General features: G+C 45.1%; 1 protein-coding gene across 1 annotated transcript in view; it reads left to right on the top strand.

Moving 5' to 3' along the window:
- Window positions 1–17404: 17404 nt before the first annotated feature.
- LOC132805474 (CUGBP Elav-like family member 3-A) overlaps window positions 17405–23200 on the top strand; it is a 73187-nt gene continuing 67391 nt past the window's right edge. The window contains exon 1 of the mRNA XM_060820569.1: window positions 17405–17691. Coding sequence (XP_060676552.1) covers window positions 17547–17691 — 145 coding nt within the window. The 5' untranslated portion in view covers window positions 17405–17546. The remainder of the gene's footprint in view (window positions 17692–23200) is intronic.

Here is a 23200-nt window from a genome sequence, read left to right as displayed (position 1 = left end):
AATTGAGTCCTGAATATTGATCCTCGCTGTGTCACAGTGAATTGATTCCTGAATATTGATCCTCGCTGTGTCACGGTGAATTGAGTCCTGAATATTGATCCTCACTGTGTCACGGTGAACTGATTCCTGAATATTGATCCTCACTGTGTCACGGTGAACTGATTCCTGAATATTGATCCTCGCTGTGTCACGGTGAATTTATTCCTGAATATTGATCCTCGCTGTGTCACGGTGAATTTATTCCTGAATATTGATCCTCGCTGTGTCACAGTGAATTGATTCCTGAATATTGATCCTCGCTGTGTCACGGTGAATTGATTCCTGAATATTGATCCTCGCTGTGTCACGGTGAATTGATTCCTGAATATTGATCCTCGCTGTGTCACGGTGAATTGATTCCTGAATATTGATCCTCGCTGTATCACGGTGAATTGATTCCTGAATATTGATCCTCGCTGCGTCACGGTGAATTGATTCCTGAATATTGATCCTCGCTGCGTCACGGTGAATTCATTCCTGAATATTGATCCTCGCTGTGTCACGGTGAATTGATTCCTGAATATTGATCCTCGCTGTGTCACGGTGAATTGATTCCTGAATATTGATCCTCGCTGTGTCACAGTGAATTGATTCCTGAATATTGATCCTCGCTGTGTCACGGTGAATTGATTCCTGAATATTGATCCTCGCTGTGTCACAGTGAATTGATTCCTGAATATTGATCCTCGCTGTCACAGTGAATTGATTCCTGAATATTGATCCTCGCTGTGTCACAGTGAATTGATTCCTGAATATTGATCCTCGCTGTGTCACGGTGAATTGATTCCTGAATATTGATCCTCGCTGTGTCACAGTGAATTGATTCCTGAATATTGATCCTCACTGTGTCACAGTGAATTGATTCCTGAATATTGATCCTCACTGTGTCACGGTGAATTGATTCCTGAATATTGATCCTCGCTGTGTCACGGTGAATTGATTCCTGAATATTGATCCTCACTGTGTCACGATAAATGTATTCCTGAATATTGATCCTCACTGTATTACGGTGAATTGATTCCTGAATATTGATCCTCGCTGTGTCACGGTGAATTGATTCCTGAATATTGATCCTCGCTGTGTCACGGTGAATTGATTCCCGCTGTGTCACGGTGAATTGATTCCTGAATATTGATCCTCGCTGTGTCACAGTGAATTGATTCCTGAATATTGATCCACGCTGTGTCACGGTGAATTGATTCCTGAATATTGATCCTCGCTGTGTCACGGTGAATTGATTCCTGAATATTGATCCTCACTGTGTCACGGTGAATTCATTCCTGAATATTGATCCTCACTGTGTCACGGTGAATTGATTCCTGAATATTGATCCTCGCTGTGTCACGGTGAATTGATTCCTGAATATTGATCCTCGCTGTGTCACGGTGAATTGATTCCCGCTGTGTCACGGTGAATTGATTCCTGAATATTGATCCTCGCTGTGTCACAGTGAATTGATTCCTGAATATTGATCCACGCTGTGTCACGGTGAATTGATTCCTGAATATTGATCCTCGCTGTGTCACAGTGAATTGATTCCTGAATATTGATCCTCACTGTGTCACGGTGAATTGATTCCTGAATATTGATCCTCACTGTGTCACGGTGAATTGATTCCTGAATATTGATCCTCGCTGTGTCACGGTGAATTGATTCCTGAATATTAATCCTCACTGTGTCACGGTGAATTCATTCCTGAATATTGATCCTCACTGTGTCACGGTGAATTGATTCCTGAATAATGATCCTCGCTGTGTCACGGTGAATTGAGTCCTGAATATTGATCCTCGCTGTGTCACGGTGAATTGATTCCAGAATATTGATCCTCGCTGTGTCACAGTGAATTGAGTCCTGAATATTGATCCTCACTGTGTCACAGTGAATTGATTCCTGAATATTGATCCTCACTGTGTCACAGTGAATTGATTCCTGAATATTGATCCTCACGGTGTCACGGTGAATTGATTCCTGAATATTGATCCTCGCTGTGTCACAGTGAATTGATTCCTGAATACTGATCTTCACTGTGTCACGGTGAATTGATTCCTGAATATTGATCCTCGCTGTGTCACGGTGAATTGATTCCTGAATATTGATCCTCACTGTGACACAGTGAATTGATTCCTGAATATTGATCCTCGCTGTGTCACGGTGAATTGATTCCTGAATATTGATCCTCACTGTGACACAGTGAATTGATTCCTGAATATTGATCCTCGCTGTGTCACGGTGAATTGATTCCTGAATATTGATCCTCACTGTGTCACGGTGAATTGATTCCTGAATATTGATCCTCGCTGTGTCACAGTGAATTGATTCCTGAATATTGATCCTTGCTGTGTCACGGTGAATTGATTCCTGAATATTGATCCTCGCTGTGTCACAGTGAATTGATTCCTGAATATTGATCCTCACTGTGTCACAGTGAATTGATTCCTGAATATTGATCCTCGCTGTGTCACGGTGAATTGATTCCTGAATATTGATCCTCGCTGTGTCACGGTGAATTGATTCCTGAATATTGATCCTCGCTGTGTCACGGTGAATTGATTCCTGAATATTGATCCTCGCTGTGTCACAGTGAATTGATTCCTGAATATTGATCCTCACTGTGTCACGGTGAATTGATTCCTGAATATTGATCCTCGCTGTGTCACGGTGAATTGAGTCCTGAATATTGATCCACGCTGTGTCACGGTGAATTGATTCCTGAATATTGATCCTCGCTGTGTCACAGTGAATTGATTCCTGAATATTGATCCTCGCTGTGTCACGGTGAATTGATTCCTGAATATTGATCCTCGCTGTGTCACAGTGAATTGATTCCTGAATATTGATCCTCACTGTGTCACGGTGAATTCATTCCTGAATATTGATCCTCGCTGTGTCACGGTGAATTGATTCCTGAATATTGATCCTCGCTGTGTCACGGTGAATTGATTCCTGAATATTGATCCTCACTGTGTCACGGTGAATTCATTCCTGAATATTGATCCTCACTGTGTCACGGTGAATTGATTCCTGAATATTGATCCTCGCTGTGTCACGGTGAATTGAGTCCTGAATACTGATCTTCACTGTGTCACAGTGAATTGAGTCCTGAATATTGATCCTCGCTGTGTCACGGTGAATTGAGTCCTGAATATTGATCCTCGTTGTGTCACGGTGAATTGATTCCTGAATATTGATCCTCGCTGTGTCACAGTGAATTGATTCCTGAATATGGATCCTCGCTGTGTCACGGTGAATTGATTCCTGAATATCGATCCTCGCTGTGTCACGGTGAATTGATTCCTGAATATTGATCCTCACTGTGTCACGGTGAATTGAGTCCTGAATATTGATCCTCGCTGTGTCACGGTGAATTGATTCCTGAATATTGATCCTCGCTGTGTCACGATGAATTGAGTCCCGAATATTGATCCTCACTGTGTCACGGTGAATTGATTCCTGAATATTGATCCTCGCTGTGTCACGGTGAATTGATTCCTGAATATTGATCCTCACTGTGTCACAGTGAATTGAGTCCTGAATATTGATCCAGGCTGTGTCACGGTGAATTGATTCCTGAATATTGATCCTCGCTGTGTCACGGTGAATTCATTCCTGAATATTGATCCTCGCTGTGTCACAGTGAATTGAGTCCTGAACATTGATCCTCGCGGTGTCACAGTGAATTGATTCCTGAATATTGATCCTCGCTGTGTCACAGTGAATTGATTCCTGAATACTGATCTTCACTGTGTCACGGTGAATTGATTCCTGAATATTGATCCTCGCTGTGTCACGGTGAATTGATTCCTGAATATTGATACTCGCTGTGTCACGGTGAATTGATTCCTGAATATTGATCCTCGCTGTGTCACAGTGAATTGATTCCTGAATTTTGATCCTCACTGTGTCGCGGTGAATTGATTCCTGAATATTGATCCTCGCTGTGTCACGGTGAATTGATTCCTGAATATTGATCCTCGCTGTGTCACGGTGAATTGATTCCTGAATATTGATCCTCACTGTGTCACGGTGAATTGATTCCTGAATATTGATCCTCGCTGTGTCACTTTGAATTGATTCCTGAATATTGATCCTCACTGTGTCACGGTGAATTGATTCCTGAATATTGATCCTCGTTGTGTCACGGTGAATTGAGTCCTGAATACTGATCCTCACTGTGTCACAGTGAATTGAGTCCTGAATATTGATCCTCACTGTGTTACGGTGAATTGATTCCTGAATATTGATCCTCGCTGTGTCACGGTGAATTGATTCCTGAATACTGATCCAGGCTGTGTCACGGTGAATTGATTCCTGAATATTGATCCTCGCTGTGTCACGGTGAATTGATTCCTGAATATTGATCCTCGCTGTGTCACAGTGAATTGAGTCCTGAACGTTGATTCTCGCGGTGTCACAGTGAATTGATTCCTGAATATTGATCCTCACTGTGTCACAGTGAATTGATTCCTGAATTTTGATCCTCGCTGTGTGACGGTGAATTGATTCCTGAATATTGATCCTCACTGTGTCACAGTGAATTGATTCCTGAATATTGATCCTCACTGTGTCACGGTGAATTGATTCCTGAATATTGATCCTCGCTGTGTCACTTTGAATTGATTCCTGAATATTGATCCTCACTGTGTCACGGTGAATTGATTCCTGAATATTGATCCTCACTGTGTCACGGTGAATTGATTCCTGAATATTGATCCTCGCTGTGTCACGGTGAATAGAGTCCTGAATACTGATCCTCACTGTGTCACAGTGAATTGATTCCTGAATACTGATCCTCGCTGTGTCACGGTGAATTGAGTCCTGAATATTGATCCTCGCTGTGTCACGGTGAATTGATTCCTGGATACTGATCCTCGCTGTGTCACGGTGAATTGAGTCCTGAATACTGATCCTCGCTGTGTCACGGTGAATTGATTCCTGAATATTGATCCTCGCTGTGTCACGGTGAATTGATTCCTGAATATTGATCCTCGCTGTGTCACGGTGAATTGATTCCTGAATATTGATCCTCGCTGTGTCACGGTGAATTGATTCCTGAATATTGATCCTCGCTGTGTCACGGTGAATTGATTCCTGAATATTGATCCTCGCTGTGTCACAGTGAATTGATTCCTGAATATTGATCCTCACTGTTTCACAGTGAATTGATTCCTGAATACTGATCCTCGCTGTGTCACGGTGAATTGATTCCTGAATATTGATCCTCGCTGTGTCACGGTGAATTGATTCCTGAATATTGATCCTCGCTGTGTCACAGTGAATTGATTCCTGAATATTGATCCTCACTGTGTCACAGTGAATTGATTCCTGAACATTGATCCTCGCTGTGTCACAGTGAATTGAGTCCTGAATACTGATCCTCACTGTGTCACAGTGAATTGATTCCTGAATATTGATCCTCGCTGTGTCACGGTGAATTGATTCCTGAATATTGATCCTCGCTGTGTCACAGTGAATTGAGTCCTGAATACTGATCCTCGCTGTGTCACAGTGAATTGAGTCCTGAATATTGATCCTCGCTGTGTCACGGTGAATTGATTCCTGAATATTGATCCTCGCTGTGTCACGGTGAATTGATTCCTGAATATTGATCCTCACTGTGTCACAGTGAATTGAGTCCTGAATACTGATCCTCACTGTCTCACAGTGAATTGATTCCTGAATACTGATCTTCACTGTGTCACAGTGAATTGATTCCTGAATATTGATCCTCGCTGTGTCACGGTGAATTGATTCCTGAATATTGACCCTCGCTGTGTCACGGTGAATTGATTCCTGAATATTGACCCTCACTGTGTCACGGTGAATTGATTCCTGAATATTGATCCTCGCTGTGTCACGGTGAATTGATTCCTGAATATTGATCCTCACTGTGTCACAGTGAATTGAGTCCTGAATACTGATCCTCGCTGTGTCACAGTGAATTGAGTCCTGAATACTGATCCTCACTGTGTCACGGTGAATTGATTCCTGAATATTGATCCTCGCTGTGTCACGGTGAATTGATTCCTGAATATTGATCCTCGCTGTGTCACGGTGAATTGATTCCTGAATATTGATCCTCACTGTGTCACAGTGAATTGATTCCTGAATATTGATCCTCGCTGTGTCACGGTGAATTGATTCCTGAATATTGATCCTCGCTGTGTCACGGTGAATTGATTCCTGAATATTGATCCTCGCTGTGTCACAGTGAATTGATTCCTGAATATTGATCCTCGCTGTGTCACGGTGAATTCATTCCTGAATATTGATCCTCACTGTGTCACGGTGAATTGATTCCTGAATATTGATCCTCGCTGTGTCACAGTGAATTGATTCCTGAATATTGATCCACGCTGTGTCACGGTGAATTGATTCCTGAATATTGATCCTCGCTGTGTCACAGTGAATTGATTCCTGAATATTGATCCTCACTGTGTCACGGTGAATTCATTCCTGAATATTGATCCTCACTGTGTCACGGTGAATTGATTCCTGAATATTGATCCTCGCTGTGTCACGGTGAATTGATTCCTGAATATTGATCCTCGCTGTGTCACGGTGAATTGATTCCTGAATATTGATACTCGCTGTGTCACGGTGAATTGATTCCCGCTGTGTCACGGTGAATTGATTCCTGAATATTGATCCTCGCTGTGTCACAGTGAATTGATTCCTGAATATTGATCCACGCTGTGTCACGGTGAATTGATTCCTGAATATTGATCCTCGCTGTGTCACAGTGAATTGATTCCTGAATATTGATCCTCACTGTGTCACGGTGAATTCATTCCTGAATATTGATCCTCACTGTGTCACGGTGAATTGATTCCTGAATATTGATCCTCGCTGTGTCACAGTGAATTGATTCCTGAATATTAATCCTCACTGTGTCACGGTGAATTCATTCCTGAATATTGATCCTCACTGTGTCACGGTGAATTGATTCCTGAATAATGATCCTCGCTGTGTCACGGTGAATTGAGTCCTGAATACTGATCTTCACTGTGTCACAGTGAATTGATTCCTGAATATTGATCCTCGCTGTGTCACGGTGAATTGATTCCAGAATATTGATCCTCGCTGTGTCACAGTGAATTGATTCCTGAATATTAATCCTCACTGTGTCACGGTGAATTCATTCCTGAATATTGATCCTCACTGTGTCACGGTGAATTGATTCCTGAATAATGATCCTCGCTGTGTCACGCTGAATTGAGTCCTGAATACTGATCTTCACTGTGTCACAGTGAATTGAGTCCTGAATATTGATCCTCCCTGTGTCACGGTGAATTGATTCCTGAATATTGATCCTCACTGTGTTACGGTGAATTGATTCCTGAATATTGATCCTCGCTGTGTCACAGTGAATTGATTCCTGAATATTGATCCTCGCTGTGTCACGGTGAATTGATTCCTGAATATTGATCCTCGCTGTGTCACGGTGAATTGATTCCTGAATATTGATCCTCGCTGTGTCACAGTGAATTGATTCCTGAATATTGATCCTCACTGTGTCACAGTGAATTGATTCCTGAATACTGATCCTCGCTGTGTCACAGTGAATTGATTCCTGAATACTGATCCTCGCTGTGTCACGGTGAATTGATTCCTGAATACTGATCCTCGCTGTGTCACGGTGAATTGATTCCTGAATACTGATCCTCGCTGTGTCACGGTGAATTGATTCCTGAATATTGATCCTCGCTGTGTCACGGTGAATTGATTCCTGAATACTGATCCTCACTGTGTCACAGTGAATTGATTCCTGAATATTGATCCTCGCTGTGTCACAGTGAATTGATTCCTGAATATTGATCCTCACTGTGTCACAGTGAATTGATTCCTGAACATTGATCCTCGCTGTGTCACAGTGAATTGAGTCCTGAATACTGATCCTCACTGTGTCACAGTGAATTGATTCCTGAATACTGATCCTCGCTGTGTCACGGTGAATTGATTCCTGAATACTGATCCTCACTGTGTCACGGTGAATTGATTCCTGAATATTGATCCTCGCTGTGTCACGGTGAATTGATTCCTGAATATTGATCCTCACGGTGTCACGGTGAATTGATTCCTGAATATTGATCCTCACTGTGTCACGGTGAATTGATTCCTGAATATTGATCCTCACTGTGTCACGGTGAATTGATTCCTGAATATTGATCCTCACGGTGTCACGGTGAATTGATTCCTGAATATTGATCCTCGCTGTGTCACGGTGAATTGATTCCTGAATATTGATCCTCGCTGTGTCACGGTGAATTGATTCCTGAATATTGACCCTCACTGTGTCACGGTGAATTGATTCCTGAATATTGATCCTCGCTGTGTCACGGTGAATTGATTCCTGAATATTGATCCTCACTGTGTCACAGTGAATTGATTCCTGAATATTGATCCTCGCTGTGTCACGGTGAATTGATTCCTGAATATTGATCCTCGCTGTGTCACAGTGAATTGAGTCCTGAATACTGATCCTCGCTGTGTCACAGTGAATTGAGTCCTGAATACTGATCCTCACTGTGTCACGGTGAATTGATTCCTGAATATTGATCCTCGCTGTGTCACGGTGAATTGAGTCCTGAATATTGATCCTCGCTGTGTCACAGTGAATTGATTCCTGAATATTGATCCTCGCTGTGTCACGGTGAATTGAGTCCTGAATATTGATCCTCACTGTGTCACGGTGAACTGATTCCTGAATATTGATCCTCACTGTGTCACGGTGAACTGATTCCTGAATATTGATCCTCGCTGTGTCACGGTGAATTTATTCCTGAATATTGATCCTCGCTGTGTCACAGTGAATTTATTCCTGAATATTGATCCTCGCTGTGTCACAGTGAATTGATTCCTGAATATTGATCCTCGCTGTGTCACGGTGAATTGATTCCTGAATATTGATCCTCGCTGTGTCACGGTGAATTGATTCCTGAATATTGATCCTCGCTGTATCACGGTGAATTGATTCCTGAATATTGATCCTCGCTGCGTCACGGTGAATTGATTCCTGAATATTGATCCTCGCTGCGTCACGGTGAATTCATTCCTGAATATTGATCCTCACTGTGTCACGGTGAATTGATTCCTGAATATTGATCCTCGCTGTGTCACGGTGAATTGATTCCTGAATATTGATCCTCGCTGTGTCACAGTGAATTGATTCCTGAATATTGATCCTCGCTGTGTCACGGTGAATTGATTCCTGAATATTGATCCTCGCTGTGTCACAGTGAATTGATTCCTGAATATTGATCCTCGCTGTCACAGTGAATTGATTCCTGAATATTGATCCTCACTGTGTCACGGTGAATTGATTCCTGAATATTGATCCTCGCTGTGTCACGGTGAATTGATTCCTGAATATTGATCCTCACTGTGTCACGATAAATTTATTCCTGAATATTGATCCTCACTGTATTACGGTGAATTGATTCCTGAATATTGATCCTCGCTGTGTCACGGTGAATTGATCCCTGAATATTGATCCTCACTGTGTCACGATAAATTTATTCCTGAATATTGATCCTCACTGTGTTACGGTGAATTGATTCCTGAATATTGATCCTCGCTGTGTCACAGTGAATTGATTCCTGAATATTGATCCTCGCTGTGTCACGGTGAATGGATTCCTGAATATTGATCCTCGCTGTGTCACAGTGAATTGATTCCTGAATATTGATCCTCGCTGTGTCACGGTGAATTGAGTCCTGAATATTGATCCTCGCTGTGTCACGGTGAATTGATTCCTGAATACTGATCCTCGCTGTGTCACGGTGAATTGATTCCTGAATATTGATCCTCACTGTGTCACAGTGAATTGATTCCTGAATATTGATCCTCACTGTGTCATGGTGAATTGAGTCCTGAATATTGATCCTCGCTGTGTCACGGTGAATTGATTCCTGAATATTGACCCTCACTGTGTCACGGTGAATTGATTCCTGAATATTGATCCTCGCTGTGTCACGGTGAATTGATTCCTGAATATTGATCCTCACTGTGTCACAGTGAATTGATTCCTGAATATTGATCCTCGCTGTGTCACGGTGAATTGATTCCTGAATATTGATCCTCGCTGTGTCACAGTGAATTGAGTCCTGAATACTGATCCTCGCTGTGTCACAGTGAATTGAGTCCTGAATACTGATCCTCACTGTGTCACGGTGAATTGATTCCTGAATATTGATCCTCGCTGTGTCACGGTGAATTGAGTCCTGAATATTGATCCTCGCTGTGTCACAGTGAATTGATTCCTGAATATTGATCCTCGCTGTGTCACGGTGAATTGAGTCCTGAATATTGATCCTCACTGTGTCACGGTGAACTGATTCCTGAATATTGATCCTCACTGTGTCACGGTGAACTGATTCCTGAATATTGATCCTCGCTGTGTCACGGTGAATTTATTCCTGAATATTGATCCTCGCTGTGTCACAGTGAATTTATTCCTGAATATTGATCCTCGCTGTGTCACAGTGAATTGATTCCTGAATATTGATCCTCGCTGTGTCACGGTGAATTGATTCCTGAATATTGATCCTCGCTGTGTCACGGTGAATTGATTCCTGAATATTGATCCTCGCTGTGTCACGGTGAATTGATTCCTGAATATTGATCCTCGCTGCGTCACGGTGAATTGATTCCTGAATATTGATCCTCGCTGCGTCACGGTGAATTCATTCCTGAATATTGATCCTCGCTGTGTCACGGTGAATTGATTCCTGAATATTGATCCTCGCTGTGTCACGGTGAATTGATTCCTGAATATTGATCCTCGCTGTGTCACGGTGAATTGATTCCTGAATATTGATCCTCGCTGTGTCACGGTGAATTGATTCCTGAATATTGATCCTCGCTGTGTCACAGTGAATTGATTCCTGAATATTGATCCTCGCTGTCACAGTGAATTGATTCCTGAATATTGATCCTCGCTGTGTCACAGTGAATTGATTCCTGAATATTGATCCTCGCTGTGTCACGGTGAATTGATTCCTGAATATTGATCCTCGCTGTGTCACAGTGAATTGATTCCTGAATATTGATCCTCACTGTGTCACAGTGAATTGATTCCTGAATATTGATCCTCACTGTGTCACGGTGAATTGATTCCTGAATATTGATCCTCGCTGTGTCACGGTGAATTGATTCCTGAATATTGATCCTCACTGTGTCACGATAAATTTATTCCTGAATATTGATCCTCACTGTATTACGGTGAATTGATTCCTGAATATTGATCCTCGCTGTGTCACGGTGAATTGATCCCTGAATATTGATCCTCACTGTGTCACGATAAATTTATTCCTGAATATTGATCCTCACTGTGTTACGGTGAATTGATTCCTGAATATTGATCCTCGCTGTGTCACAGTGAATTGATTCCTGAATATTGATCCTCGCTGTGTCACGGTGAATGGATTCCTGAATATTGATCCTCGCTGTGTCACAGTGAATTGATTCCTGAATATTGATCCTCGCTGTGTCACGGTGAATTGAGTCCTGAATATTGATCCTCGCTGTGTCACGGTGAATTTATTCCTGAATATTGATCCTCACTGTGTCACGGTGAATTGATTCCTGAATATTGATCCTCGCTGTGTCACAGTGAATTGATTCCTGAATATTGATCCTCGCTGTGTCACGGTGAATTGATTCCTGAATATTGATCCTCACTGTGTCACAGTGAATTGATTCCTGAATATTGATCCTCGCTGTGTCACGGTGAATTGAGTCCTGAATATTGATCCTCGCTGTGTCACGGTGAATTGATTCCTGAATATTGATCCTCACTGTGTCACAGTGAATTGATTCCTGAATATTGATCCTCGCTGTGTCACAGTGAATTGAGTCCTGAATATTGATCCTCGCTGTGTCACGGTGAATTGATTCCTGAATATTGATCCTCACTGTGTCACGGTGAATTGATTCCTGAATATTGATCCTCGCTGTGTCACGGTGAATTGATTCCTGAGTACTGATCCTCGCTGTGTCACGGTGAATTGATTCCTGAATATTGATCCTCACTGTGTCACAGTGAATTGATTCCTGAATATTGATCCTCGCTGTGTCACGGTGAATTGATTCCTGAATATTGATCCTCACTGTGTCACAGTGAATTGATTCCTGAATATTGATCCTCCCTGTGTCACGATAAATTTATTCCTGAATATTGATCCTCGCTGTGTCACGGTGAATTGATTCCTGAATATTGATCCTCACTGTGTCACGATAAATTTATTCCTGAATATTGATCCTCGCTGTGTCACAGTGAATTGATTCCTGAATATTGATCCTCACTGTGTCACGATAAATTTATTCCTAAATATTGATCCTCGCTGTGTCACGATAAATTTATTCCTGAATATTGATCCTCGCTGTGTCACGGTGAATTGATTCCTGAATATTGATCCTCACTGTGTCACGATAAATTTATTCCTGAATATTGATCCTCGCTGTGTCACAGTGAATTGATTCCTGAATATTGATCCTCACTGTGTCACGATAAATTTATTCCTAAATATTGATCCTCGCTGTGTCACGGTGAATTGATTCCTGAATATTGATCCTCGCTGTGTCACGGTGAATTGATTCCTGAATATTGATCCTCGCTGTGTCACGGTGAATTGATTCCTGAATATTGATCCTCGCTGTGTCACGGTGAATTGATTCCTGAATATTGATCCTCGCTGTGTCACGGTGAATTGATTCCTGAATATTGATCCTCGCTGTGTCACGGTGAATTGATTCCTGAATATTGATCCTCACTGTGTCACGGTGAATTGATTCCTGAATATTGATCCTCCCTGTGTCACGGTGAATTGATTCCTGAATATTGATCCTCGCTGTGTCACGGTGAATTGATTCCTGAATATTGATCCTCGCTGTGTCACGGTGAATTGATTCCTGAGTACTGATCCTCACTGTGTCACGGTGAATTGATTCCTGAATATTGATCCTCGCTGTGTCACAGTGAATTGATTCCTGAATATTGATCCTCGCTGTGTCACAGTGAATTGATTCCTGAATATTGATCCTCACTGTGTCACGGTGAATTGATTCCTGATTATTGATCCTCGCTGTGTCACGGTGAATTGATTCCTGAATATTTATGCTTGATGTGTCACGGTGAATTGATTCCTGAACATTGATCCTTGTTGTCTTATTTTGAATTGATTCCGTGTCCACGTGTTCTCCACCTTGCAATGAATTAGTTTTTATATCCTTTAAATTTACCTTCCCATCGGCCCTCTGGTCTTCGTTGTAGTTATTCCCACTCCAACTGCCATTGGGGAAAAAAAAATCCTACATGAAAAATTGCCTCTTAGGTCTCTTTTAAATTTTTGGGGACTTTTTTTTCCCTGGAGCGTCGGTGGCTGAGAGGAGACCTTATGTAGAGGTTTATAAAACCACGAGGGGCGTGGGTAGGTATTTTCCCCCAGGGTGGAGGAGTTCAAAACCGAAGGGAATAATGTTAGACTGAGATGAGAAAGGTTTAAAAGGGACCTGAGGGTCAACCTTTTTCACACAACTTGCATGAACTGCGAGAGGTTAAGTGCAGGCACTGTTACAAACTTTAAAAGACATTGAGACAGATGCACGAATGGGAACAGTCAGGTGCAGGCAAATGGGACAAATTTTGTTTGGGAATTCTGGGTGGCATGGACGAGTTGGACCGTAGGGTCTGTTTCTTGTGCCGTATGACTCAGAAATCCCTTGACCTCTTTCGTTTTAAATTGACTCTCAGCTTATCCTGTGGCTGTGTCCTCAAGGTCAACACTCCCCCAATGGTGGGTTTCAACATCTTCTCCATATCTTCCCCCTTGAGCCACCTCAGCATTCTCAATGTTTTAGTAGGAGTCTAAACTCTCGTGAATGAACGTCTAATCTGTTTATCTGTGCTTGATAAATCAGCCCAGGATTCCTTCAGCTGATCCTGGGATCAAGGCCTTGATCCCAGAAATCAGATTAAGGAGTCTCTTTTGAACCACCTGCAATCCTTTTTTAAACGGATGGGGCTGGTGGCTAAGCCGAAACAGTGTGCACGGTCACGCGCAGCCTCACCCGACACCCAATGCAAGACCAGTCAGATACAATTTTACGTCTTATTCTGCAATTTGTGTGTGACATGGAAATCACAGGGGGAAGGGGGAAGGGTGGAAGGGATGGGAGAGGGCTTTCTGTGGGCCAATCAACTCCTTCGAAGCTGCAATTTCAAGAGGAGTTGTATCACGACGATGCGCCTCGCGCACGTAGCAGTTACAGCGAAAAGCCGTTCAGATGAAATCCTTTGTAGTGGTTTGCCAGTTAAAATCTGAAACGTTTCGCTTGTTTGTGTGTGGTGTCCCCATTGTGTGTGTGCCACACCGTGCTGTTTTGATGTTGCGTGCAGGGAGAAATGGCAGCAGAAATGCAATTAATTTTTTTTGTGTGTGTGTGTATTGAATGCCAGATGCCAGCGTGAAGATGGAGCCATGTGGTTGACTCAAAACCCGGGAGGGCTGAGTCCCAAGTGACAAGCAGTGAAGCTGTGCAAAGCTCATTTCTGATCTTTTCTCTGTGCTCAGCCAGAACACCCAGCTTAACTGTTCCACACCCCGACCTAACTGACTTCCCCCGCCTGTCCTTTGCGTCAATCTATTTGCAAGTGTCTCTCCAAACTCCTGGCTTGGTTACCACTGTGAAACTAAAGCGCATACAGGTGTAATGCATGAATACAGATATTTTTTTTTTCTTTCATGAATTACTAGTGAAATTTGAGTTTGAAGCTGTTTTGGAGATGGGTCTATATTTGCACTCTCTGAAGTTACTCATTCAGTGCCCAGGCTAGAAACTAAAGCATTGAGGATTTAAAATAGACATGATCTGAAAATGGTAACGTCAGAAATGAGTACGATTTGGAAAGAATGTGATTTGAAATTGACAATGATTTGGAAGTGGGGAAAGTGAGGACTGCAGATGCTGGAGTATCAGAGCTGAAAATGTGTTGCTGGAAAAGCGCAGCAGGTCAGGCAGCGTCCAAGGAACAGGAAATTCGACGTTTCGGGCATAAGCCCTTTCCTGATGAAGGGCTTATGCCCAAAACGTCGAATGATTTGGAAGTGGCGTGATCCGAGGTTTGGAGCAGCACATTGGCTCAGTGGTTAGTGCTTGTGCCTCCCATTGCTGGGGACCCAGCTTCAATTCCACCCTCCGTGTACAGTTTGCACATTCTCCCCTTGTCTGTGTGGGTTTCTTCTGGGTGCTCATACCCACTAAAGATGTTAGGGAGGATTGGCCATGGGGTAATTGTCCCATAGTGCCCAGGGATGTGCAGGTTAGGGTGGGTTGGCCATGGGAAATTGTCCCAGAATGCCCAGGGATGTGCAGGTTAGGGTGGATTGGCCATGGGAAATTGTCCCATAGTGCCCAGGGATGTGCAGGTTAGGGTGGATTGGCCATGGGGTAATTGTCCCATTGTGTCCAGGGATGTGCAGGTTAGGGTGGATTGGCCATGGGAAATTGTCCCATAGTGCCCAGGGATGTGCAGGTTAGGGTGGATTGGCCATGGGAAATTGTCCCATTGTGTCCAGGGATGTGCAGGTTAGGGTGGATTGGCCATGGGTAATTGTCCCATAGTGCCCAGGGATGTGCAGGTTAGGGTGGATTGGCCGTGGGAAATTGTCCCATAGTGTCCAGGGATGTACAGGTTAGGGTGGGTTGGCCATGGGAAATTGTCCCAGAATGCCCAGGGATGTGCAGGTTAGGGTGGGTTGGCCATGGGAAATTGTCCCAGAATGCCCAGGGATGTGCAGGTTAGGGTGGATTGGCCATGGGAAATTGTCCCATAGTGCCCAGGGATGTGCAGGTTAGGGTGGATTGGCCGTGGGAAATTGTCCCACAGTGCCCAGGGATGTGCAGGTTAGGGTGGATTGGCCATGGGAAATTGTCCCACAGTGCCCAGGGATGTGCAGGTTAGGGTGGATTGGCCATGGGAAATTGTCCCATAGTGCCCAGGGATGTGCAGGTTAGGGTGGATTGGCCATGGGGTAATTGTCCCATTGTGTCCAGGGATGTGCAGGTTAGGGTGGATTGGCCATGGGAAATTGTCCCATAGTGCCCAGGGATGTGCAGGTTAGGGTGGATTGGCCATGGGAAATTGTCCCATTGTGTCCAGGGATGTGCAGGTTAGGGTGGATTGGCCATGGGTAATTGTCCCATAGTGCCCAGGGATGTGCAGGTTAGGGTGGATTGGCCGTGGGAAATTGTCCCATAGTGTCCAGGGATGTACAGGTTAGGGTGGGTTGGCCATGGGAAATTGTCCCAGAATGCCCAGGGATGTGCAGGTTAGGGTGGGTTGGCCATGGGAAATTGTCCCAGAATGCCCAGGGATGTGCAGGTTAGGGTGGATTGGCCATGGGAAATTGTCCCATAGTGCCCAGGGATGTGCAGGTTAGGGTGGATTGGCCGTGGGAAATTGTCCCACAGTGCCCAGGGATGTGCAGGTTAGGGTGGATTGGCCATGGGAAATTGTCCCACAGTGCCCAGGGATGTGCAGGTTAGGGTGGGTTGGCCATGGGAAATTGTCCCGTAGTGCCCAGGGATGTGCAGGTTAGGGTGGATTGGCCATGGGAAATTGTCCCATAGTGCCCAGGGATGTGCAGGTTAGGGTGGATTGGCCATGGGAAATTGTCCCGTAGTGCCCAGGGATGTGCAGGTTAGGGTGGGTTGGCCATGGGAAATTGTCCCATAGTGCCCAGGGATGTGCAGGTTAGGGTGGGTTGGCCATGGGATATTGTCCCATAGTGCCCAGGGATGCGTAGGCTAGCCGTGGAGAAATGCAGGGATAGGGTGGAGGGGTGTGTCTAGGTGGGGATGCTTTTTGGAGAGCTGGTGTGGACCTGACTGGTCTGTTTCCACACTGTCGGGATTCCGTGAAATTGACTGGATCAGAAATGGACAAGATCTGAAACTGCCAGAGTATGGAATGGGCACGATTTGAAACAGGTATGATCTAAAATTAAATAGATAGGAAATTGACAAGGTCTGAAATTGACTCGTCCGAAACAGTAACTTGTTGCGATTGGAAGGGTGGGAAGCTGGGCAGGAAATCCTTTTGTCTGAGGATTTGCTTTGTGTGTTGCTGTGGCTGACTGAAGCACTGTCTCTCTCTCTCTCTCTCTCTCTCTCTCTCTCTCTCTCGCCCTGTCAGTCCAGGGCTGAAAGGGTTACAGGTGATGTCAGTAATCTCTCTCTCTCTCTCTCTCTCTCTCTCTTCTGGTCCTCCACCCTGCCTCTTGTCCTTTCACCTCCCCTCCCCTCCCCTCCCTGGTGACTTTGACAGGGAGGGGGGTCTGGATGTTTGAACTGAGATGGCTGCAGAGAACAGGGGGGACTTGAGCCAGACTGGGAGCACCCCAGCCAGCAGAGACGCGCCCCTGAAAAGCGTCGGCCACTCGGTGTGCAGCCCCGCCAGCAGCCTGATCAACAGACACCCCGGCAGCGCCAAGCCTCCTGCTATCTCCATGAAGGATCAGGACGCGATCAAGCTGTTCATCGGGCAGATCCCGAGGAGCCTGGAGGAGAAGGAGCTCAAGCCTCTGTTTGAAGAGTTCGGGAAAATCTATGAGCTGACCGTCCTGAAGGACAGATACACCGGCGTGCACAAAGGTGAGAATTAATTGCCTCTTAACCTGGGAGCGTCATTGATCCTCCAGTCCTACACAACGGATGGGAAAGGAAAACACTCAGCCTCCTCAAAATGTCTTTCTCCCCCTCCCCACCCCACCCCCAGCAACACCCAGATGGGGACACGGGCAGGTTTTTTTGTTGTTATTCCTTTAGAGGCAATCTGCAGGGAGATTCTAAGCAAAACACACAGACCTTCCCACTAATAACACCTTTTAAAGGTAAATTTAAGATGTAAAGCTTTATTGTAACAGAAAAAGGCAGCGTATAGATTATAAAACACAGACAAGCATCTTAAACAGAGCTGGTAACACACTGGAAAGGTACGTTTGAGATACAATGCTTTATTGTTAGAGAAAAAGACAGCTTGTAGATTATAAAACACCAAAGAAGGATCTTAAACAATACTAATAACACTCTTTAAAGATAAATTAGAGATGTGGAGTGTTATTGATAATGAAAAAGACAGCGGATAGATTCCAAAACACAAACCACACATCTTAACATTTCAAAAGATAGATTAGCAATGTGAAGTTAAACAATAGACAGCATCGACAGAATCCAAGATAAAGCACAAACACTTTAAAAATAGATCAGGGTGCAGAACAGTGCACCGGCGATGAATGGGAAAGGCTGGGTTGGAGTGTATCGGTGGGAAATTCGAGTGGCTGTGGGACATGAAAGGATTTAGACAAAGAGATGGCCGATCTGGGATGGGGGTAGGAGGAGGAGGGGGTGGAGGGATTGCTGGGCTGTTCGCAGAGCTGAGTGGGGGTGGCTGGGCTGTTTAACTGAAGGTTTGCATAGGAGCCTGTCTCAATGCTGCTAGGGAAACGCTGGGGGTCAGGTCAAGGGAAAGGGGGAAGGAAGCTGGGCAGGACCACAGGGCTTACAAACAGGAACACACACTCACCCACAAACACACACACACTCATACTCACAAACACAGACAGGCTCACACTCACTCACAAACACACACACACTCATACTCACAAACACAGACATGTGCTCACACTCACTCACAAACACACACAGGCTCACACTCACAAATACACACAGGCTCACACTCACTCACAAACATGCTGTCTCACTCTAAACACTCTTACACACTCTCTCTTAAATACACATTTAATACATTCTCCCTCACACATGCTGTTTCTCAGACCCACACACTGTCTCTCGCTCTCTCTCTCTCACACACACTCTCTCTCTCACACACACACACACTGTTTCTCTCTCTTTCACACACACACACACACACACACACACACACACAGTCTCTGTCTCTCTCTCTCTCACACACTCTCTCTCTCTCACACACACACACACACACAGTCTCTGTCTCTCTCTTTCACACATTCTGTCTCTCACACACTCGGTCTCTCTCTCTCTCAAATACACTCTCTTTCACACACACTCTCCTTCACACACACACTCTCACACTCTGTCTTTCACACTCTCTTTCATACTCTCTCTCACACACACTCTCTCACAAACTCACTCTCTTTCACACACACACTCTTTCACACCCTCTCTTTCACACACACTCTCATACACACATACTCTTTCACACCCTCTCTTTCACACACTCTCATACACACATACTCTTTCATACACTCACTCTCTTACACACTGTTTCACACTCACTCTCTCACACACACTCTCTCACAGACACACACACTCACACACAAATTCACTCTTTTTCACACACGCACATACACACATACTGTTTCATACTCTCACTCTCTCTTTTACACACTCTTTCACACTCACTCTCTCACAGACGCACACTCTCTCTCACAGACACACTCACACACTCTCTCTCACAGACACACTCTCTCTCTCCCACACACACTCACTCACTCTCTCTCACACACACTCATTCTCTCTCACACACACACACTCACACACACACATTTACATACACACACGCTCTCTCACACACATGCTCTCTCTCTCTCTCACACATACACACACACACACACACACGCTCTCTCTCTCTCTCTCACTCACACACACACACGCTCTCTCACACACACACATACGGTCTCTCTCTCTCACTCACACACACTCTCTCTCTCACTCACACTCGCTCTCTCTCTCTCACTCACACACAATGCTCTCTCTCACACACACACACACGCTCTCTCACTCACACACACACACGCTCTCTCTCTCACTCACGCACACGCTCTCTCTCTCTCTCTCTCTCACGCACACATGCTCTCTCTCTCTCTCTCACTCACACACACTCGCTCTCTCTCACTCACACACAATGCTCTCTCTCACTCACACACACACACACGCTCTCTCACTCACACACGCTCTCTCTCTCACTCACGCACACGCTCTCTCTCTCTCTCTCACGCACACGCTCTCTCTCTCTCTCTCACGCACACATGCTCTCTCTCTCACTCACGCACACGCTCTCTCTCTCTCTCACTCACACACACACACGCTTTCTCTCTCACTCACACACACACTCTCTCACTCACACACCCACTCTCTATCACACGCAGACACACAATCTCTCGCTACAGACACACTCTCTCTCGCACACACACACTCTTATACACACACACACACTCTTACACACACACACACTCTTACACACACACTCACACACACACACATGCTCCCTCTCACACACACACACTCACTCTCTTTCACACTCTCTCATTCACACACTCTCTCACACACACTCTCTCTCATACACTCTCTCTCACTCATTCACACACACACACTCTCTCTTTCACACTCTCTGTCTCTCTTTCACATATAAAAACACACTCTTTCACAGACATAGTCTCTCTTTCACTCTCTCTTTCATACTCTCTCACACGCAGTCTTTCGCACACACGCTCACTCTCTCTCTCTCACACACTCACTCTGTCTTTCACACTCACTGTTTATATTTCTTTTACACTCTTTCTTTCTCACACACACACACTCTCTTTCTCACACTCACACTCTTTTACACTCTCTCACTTTCTCACTCTCTCCCTTCACACACTCTCTCTCTCTCTTTCACACTCACTCTCTCTCACACACATTCGCTATCCCACACACACATTGACATTCTCTCACACACACACACACACACACACTGTCTCTTTCACACTCCCTCTTTCTCCCTTTCACACTCGCTCTCTCTCTCTCTCTTTTTCCTCTCTCTTTCTCATACACACTCAGTTCATCAGTCACACACTCTTGGTCACCTTCACGCTATCACAGACAAAATGGTGGGAATGTGTTCCTGTCCGTGAGGAGCCAGGAAAGCAGGTTCTGTACCAGGTCGTGGGTTGACATGGGAATATGGATCTGCACCTTCAGGTGACTCAGCTTTGAGGCAGTCCCTCTGAAATAGTGAGGGTGTGCACTATTTTTAACACGCACACAATCAAAGAGAAGGGAGCTAGGTCCAGGATAGGGCTAGCTCACGTGAAAGGCTGCTGAGTTATTTTTAAAAAGATAGAGATAATAAATGAAAGGGCACCGATATGAGAGAGTGGAGTTGAGAGAACAGGGAGCAGAATTTATTGCCTGACAGCACGTGTCCCCCACTTTGTTTGTTTAAGATTTCAGGCTGGGAGAAGGAGGGATTTTGACACCTCCCCACACTGTTCCGTTCTCCCCCACAAGGCTATTTTTTTTGTGTGTGTTCTTGCCTCCTCCACATCCAAGCAGCCGGGATTGGGACGGTGAAGATTGTGAAGGGGGTGGGGGCAGGAAGAGGAGGAGGTGGGAGAGTGGTGGGGGGGGGGATCAGGGGGATCCAGGAGGCGAGAGGGGGCTGGGTGGGGTCTGAGGAGCAGAGCGCGTGGTTTATCTTTGGGCCGTGGGCTAGGTTCAGAGTTTGTTTGCGGGGGGAGCGAGGGAGCAGGTGAAATCTGAATTCCCTGGCGGGTGGTTTGGAACAGGAGGCAGTGACAGCTCCCAGGAACGGGACAATGCAGGACAAAGTCAGGCTGCAGCAGATTCACTGTGTGAAATAAGACAGGAATGTTCACATGGTCTTCAAAGAGAATGGGTCATATATGTGTGTGAGAGAGAGTGTGCAAGAGGAGACAGTGTGAGAGAGAATGAATGTGAGAGAGTGAGTGTGTGAGAATGTATGCGAGAGAGTGTAAGAGAAAGAGAATGTGTGCGAGACAGTGTGTGAGAGAGAGAGTGTGTGTATGTGAGAGAGACAGTGTGCGAGTGTATGTGAGAGAGTGTGAGAGAAAGAGTGAGTGTAAGAGAGAGAGAGTGTGTGAGAGAGTGAGTGTATATGATAGAGAGAGTGTGTGAGAGAGTGAGTGTGTGAGAGTGTATGTGAGAGAGAGAGAGAGAGACAATGTGTGAGAGAGAGAGTATGTGAGAGAGAGAGAGTGTGTATATGAGAGAGAGAGACTGTGTGAGAGAGAGAGTATGTGAGACAGTAAGTGTGTGAGAGAGAGAGTGTGTGAGAGAGTGAGTGTATATGAGAGAGAGAGTGTGTAATAGAGTGAGTGTGTGAGAGTGTATGTGAGAGAGAGAGAGAGTCAGTGTGTGTGAGAGAGTGTGTGAGAGAGAGAGAGTGGGTGAGAGAGCATGTGAGAGAGAGTGAGTGTGTATGAGAGAGAGTGTGTAAGAGAGTGAGTGTGTGTGAGTGTATGTGTGAGAGAGAGAGTGTGTGTGTGAGAAAGAGTGTGTGAGAGAGTCAGAGTATGTGAGAGAGAGAGTGTGTGTGAGAGAGAGTGAGTGTATATGAGAGAGAGAGAGAGTGAGTGTGTGAGTGTATGTGAGAGAGAGAGAGTGGATGTGAGAGAGAGTGTGTGAGAGAGAGTGTGTGAGAGAGAGTGAGTATATATGAGAGAGAGTGTGTGAGAGTGAGTGTGTGAGAGTGTATGTGTGTGAGAGAGAGAGAGACAGTGTGTGAGAGAGAATATGTGAGACAGTGAGTGTGTGAGAGAGACAGTGTTTGAGAGAGTGTGTGAGAGAGTGAGTGTATATGAGAGAGAGAGAGACAGTGTGTGAGAGAGTGAGTGTATATGAGAGAGAGAGAGTGTGAGACAGTGAGTGTGTGAGAGAGACAGTGTTTGAGAGAGTGTGTGAGAGAGTATGTGAGCGAGAGAGTGTGTGTGAGAGTGAGTGTATATGAGAGAGAGAGAGTGTGAGACAGTGAGTGTGTGAGAGAGGGTGAGTGTATATGAGAGACATTGTGTACGAGTGTGTGTGTGAGAGAGACAGTGTTTGAGAGAGTGTGTGAGAGAGTATGTGAGCGAGAGAGAGTGTATATGAGAGAGAGAGAGTGTGAGAGAGTGAGTGTGTGAGAGTGTGTGTGAGAGAGAGTGTGTGTGAGAGAGTGTATGTGTGAGAGAGAGAGTGTGTGAGAGAGAGAGTGTGTGAGAGAGTATGTGAGAGAGTGTGTGTGAGAGAGAGTGAGAGAAAGAGAGAGAGAGTGAGTGTGTGAGAGTGTATGTGTGAGAGAGAGAGTGTGTGAGAGAGACAGTGTGTGAGAGAGTGTGTG

This window comes from Hemiscyllium ocellatum, chromosome 50 (genome assembly GCF_020745735.1).
Source record: "Hemiscyllium ocellatum isolate sHemOce1 chromosome 50, sHemOce1.pat.X.cur, whole genome shotgun sequence".
In the NCBI taxonomy this organism is placed as follows: Eukaryota; Metazoa; Chordata; class Chondrichthyes; order Orectolobiformes; family Hemiscylliidae; genus Hemiscyllium; species Hemiscyllium ocellatum.
Note: the sequence above shows the minus strand (reverse complement) of the source record. Positions and strands in the feature narration are given on the sequence as shown.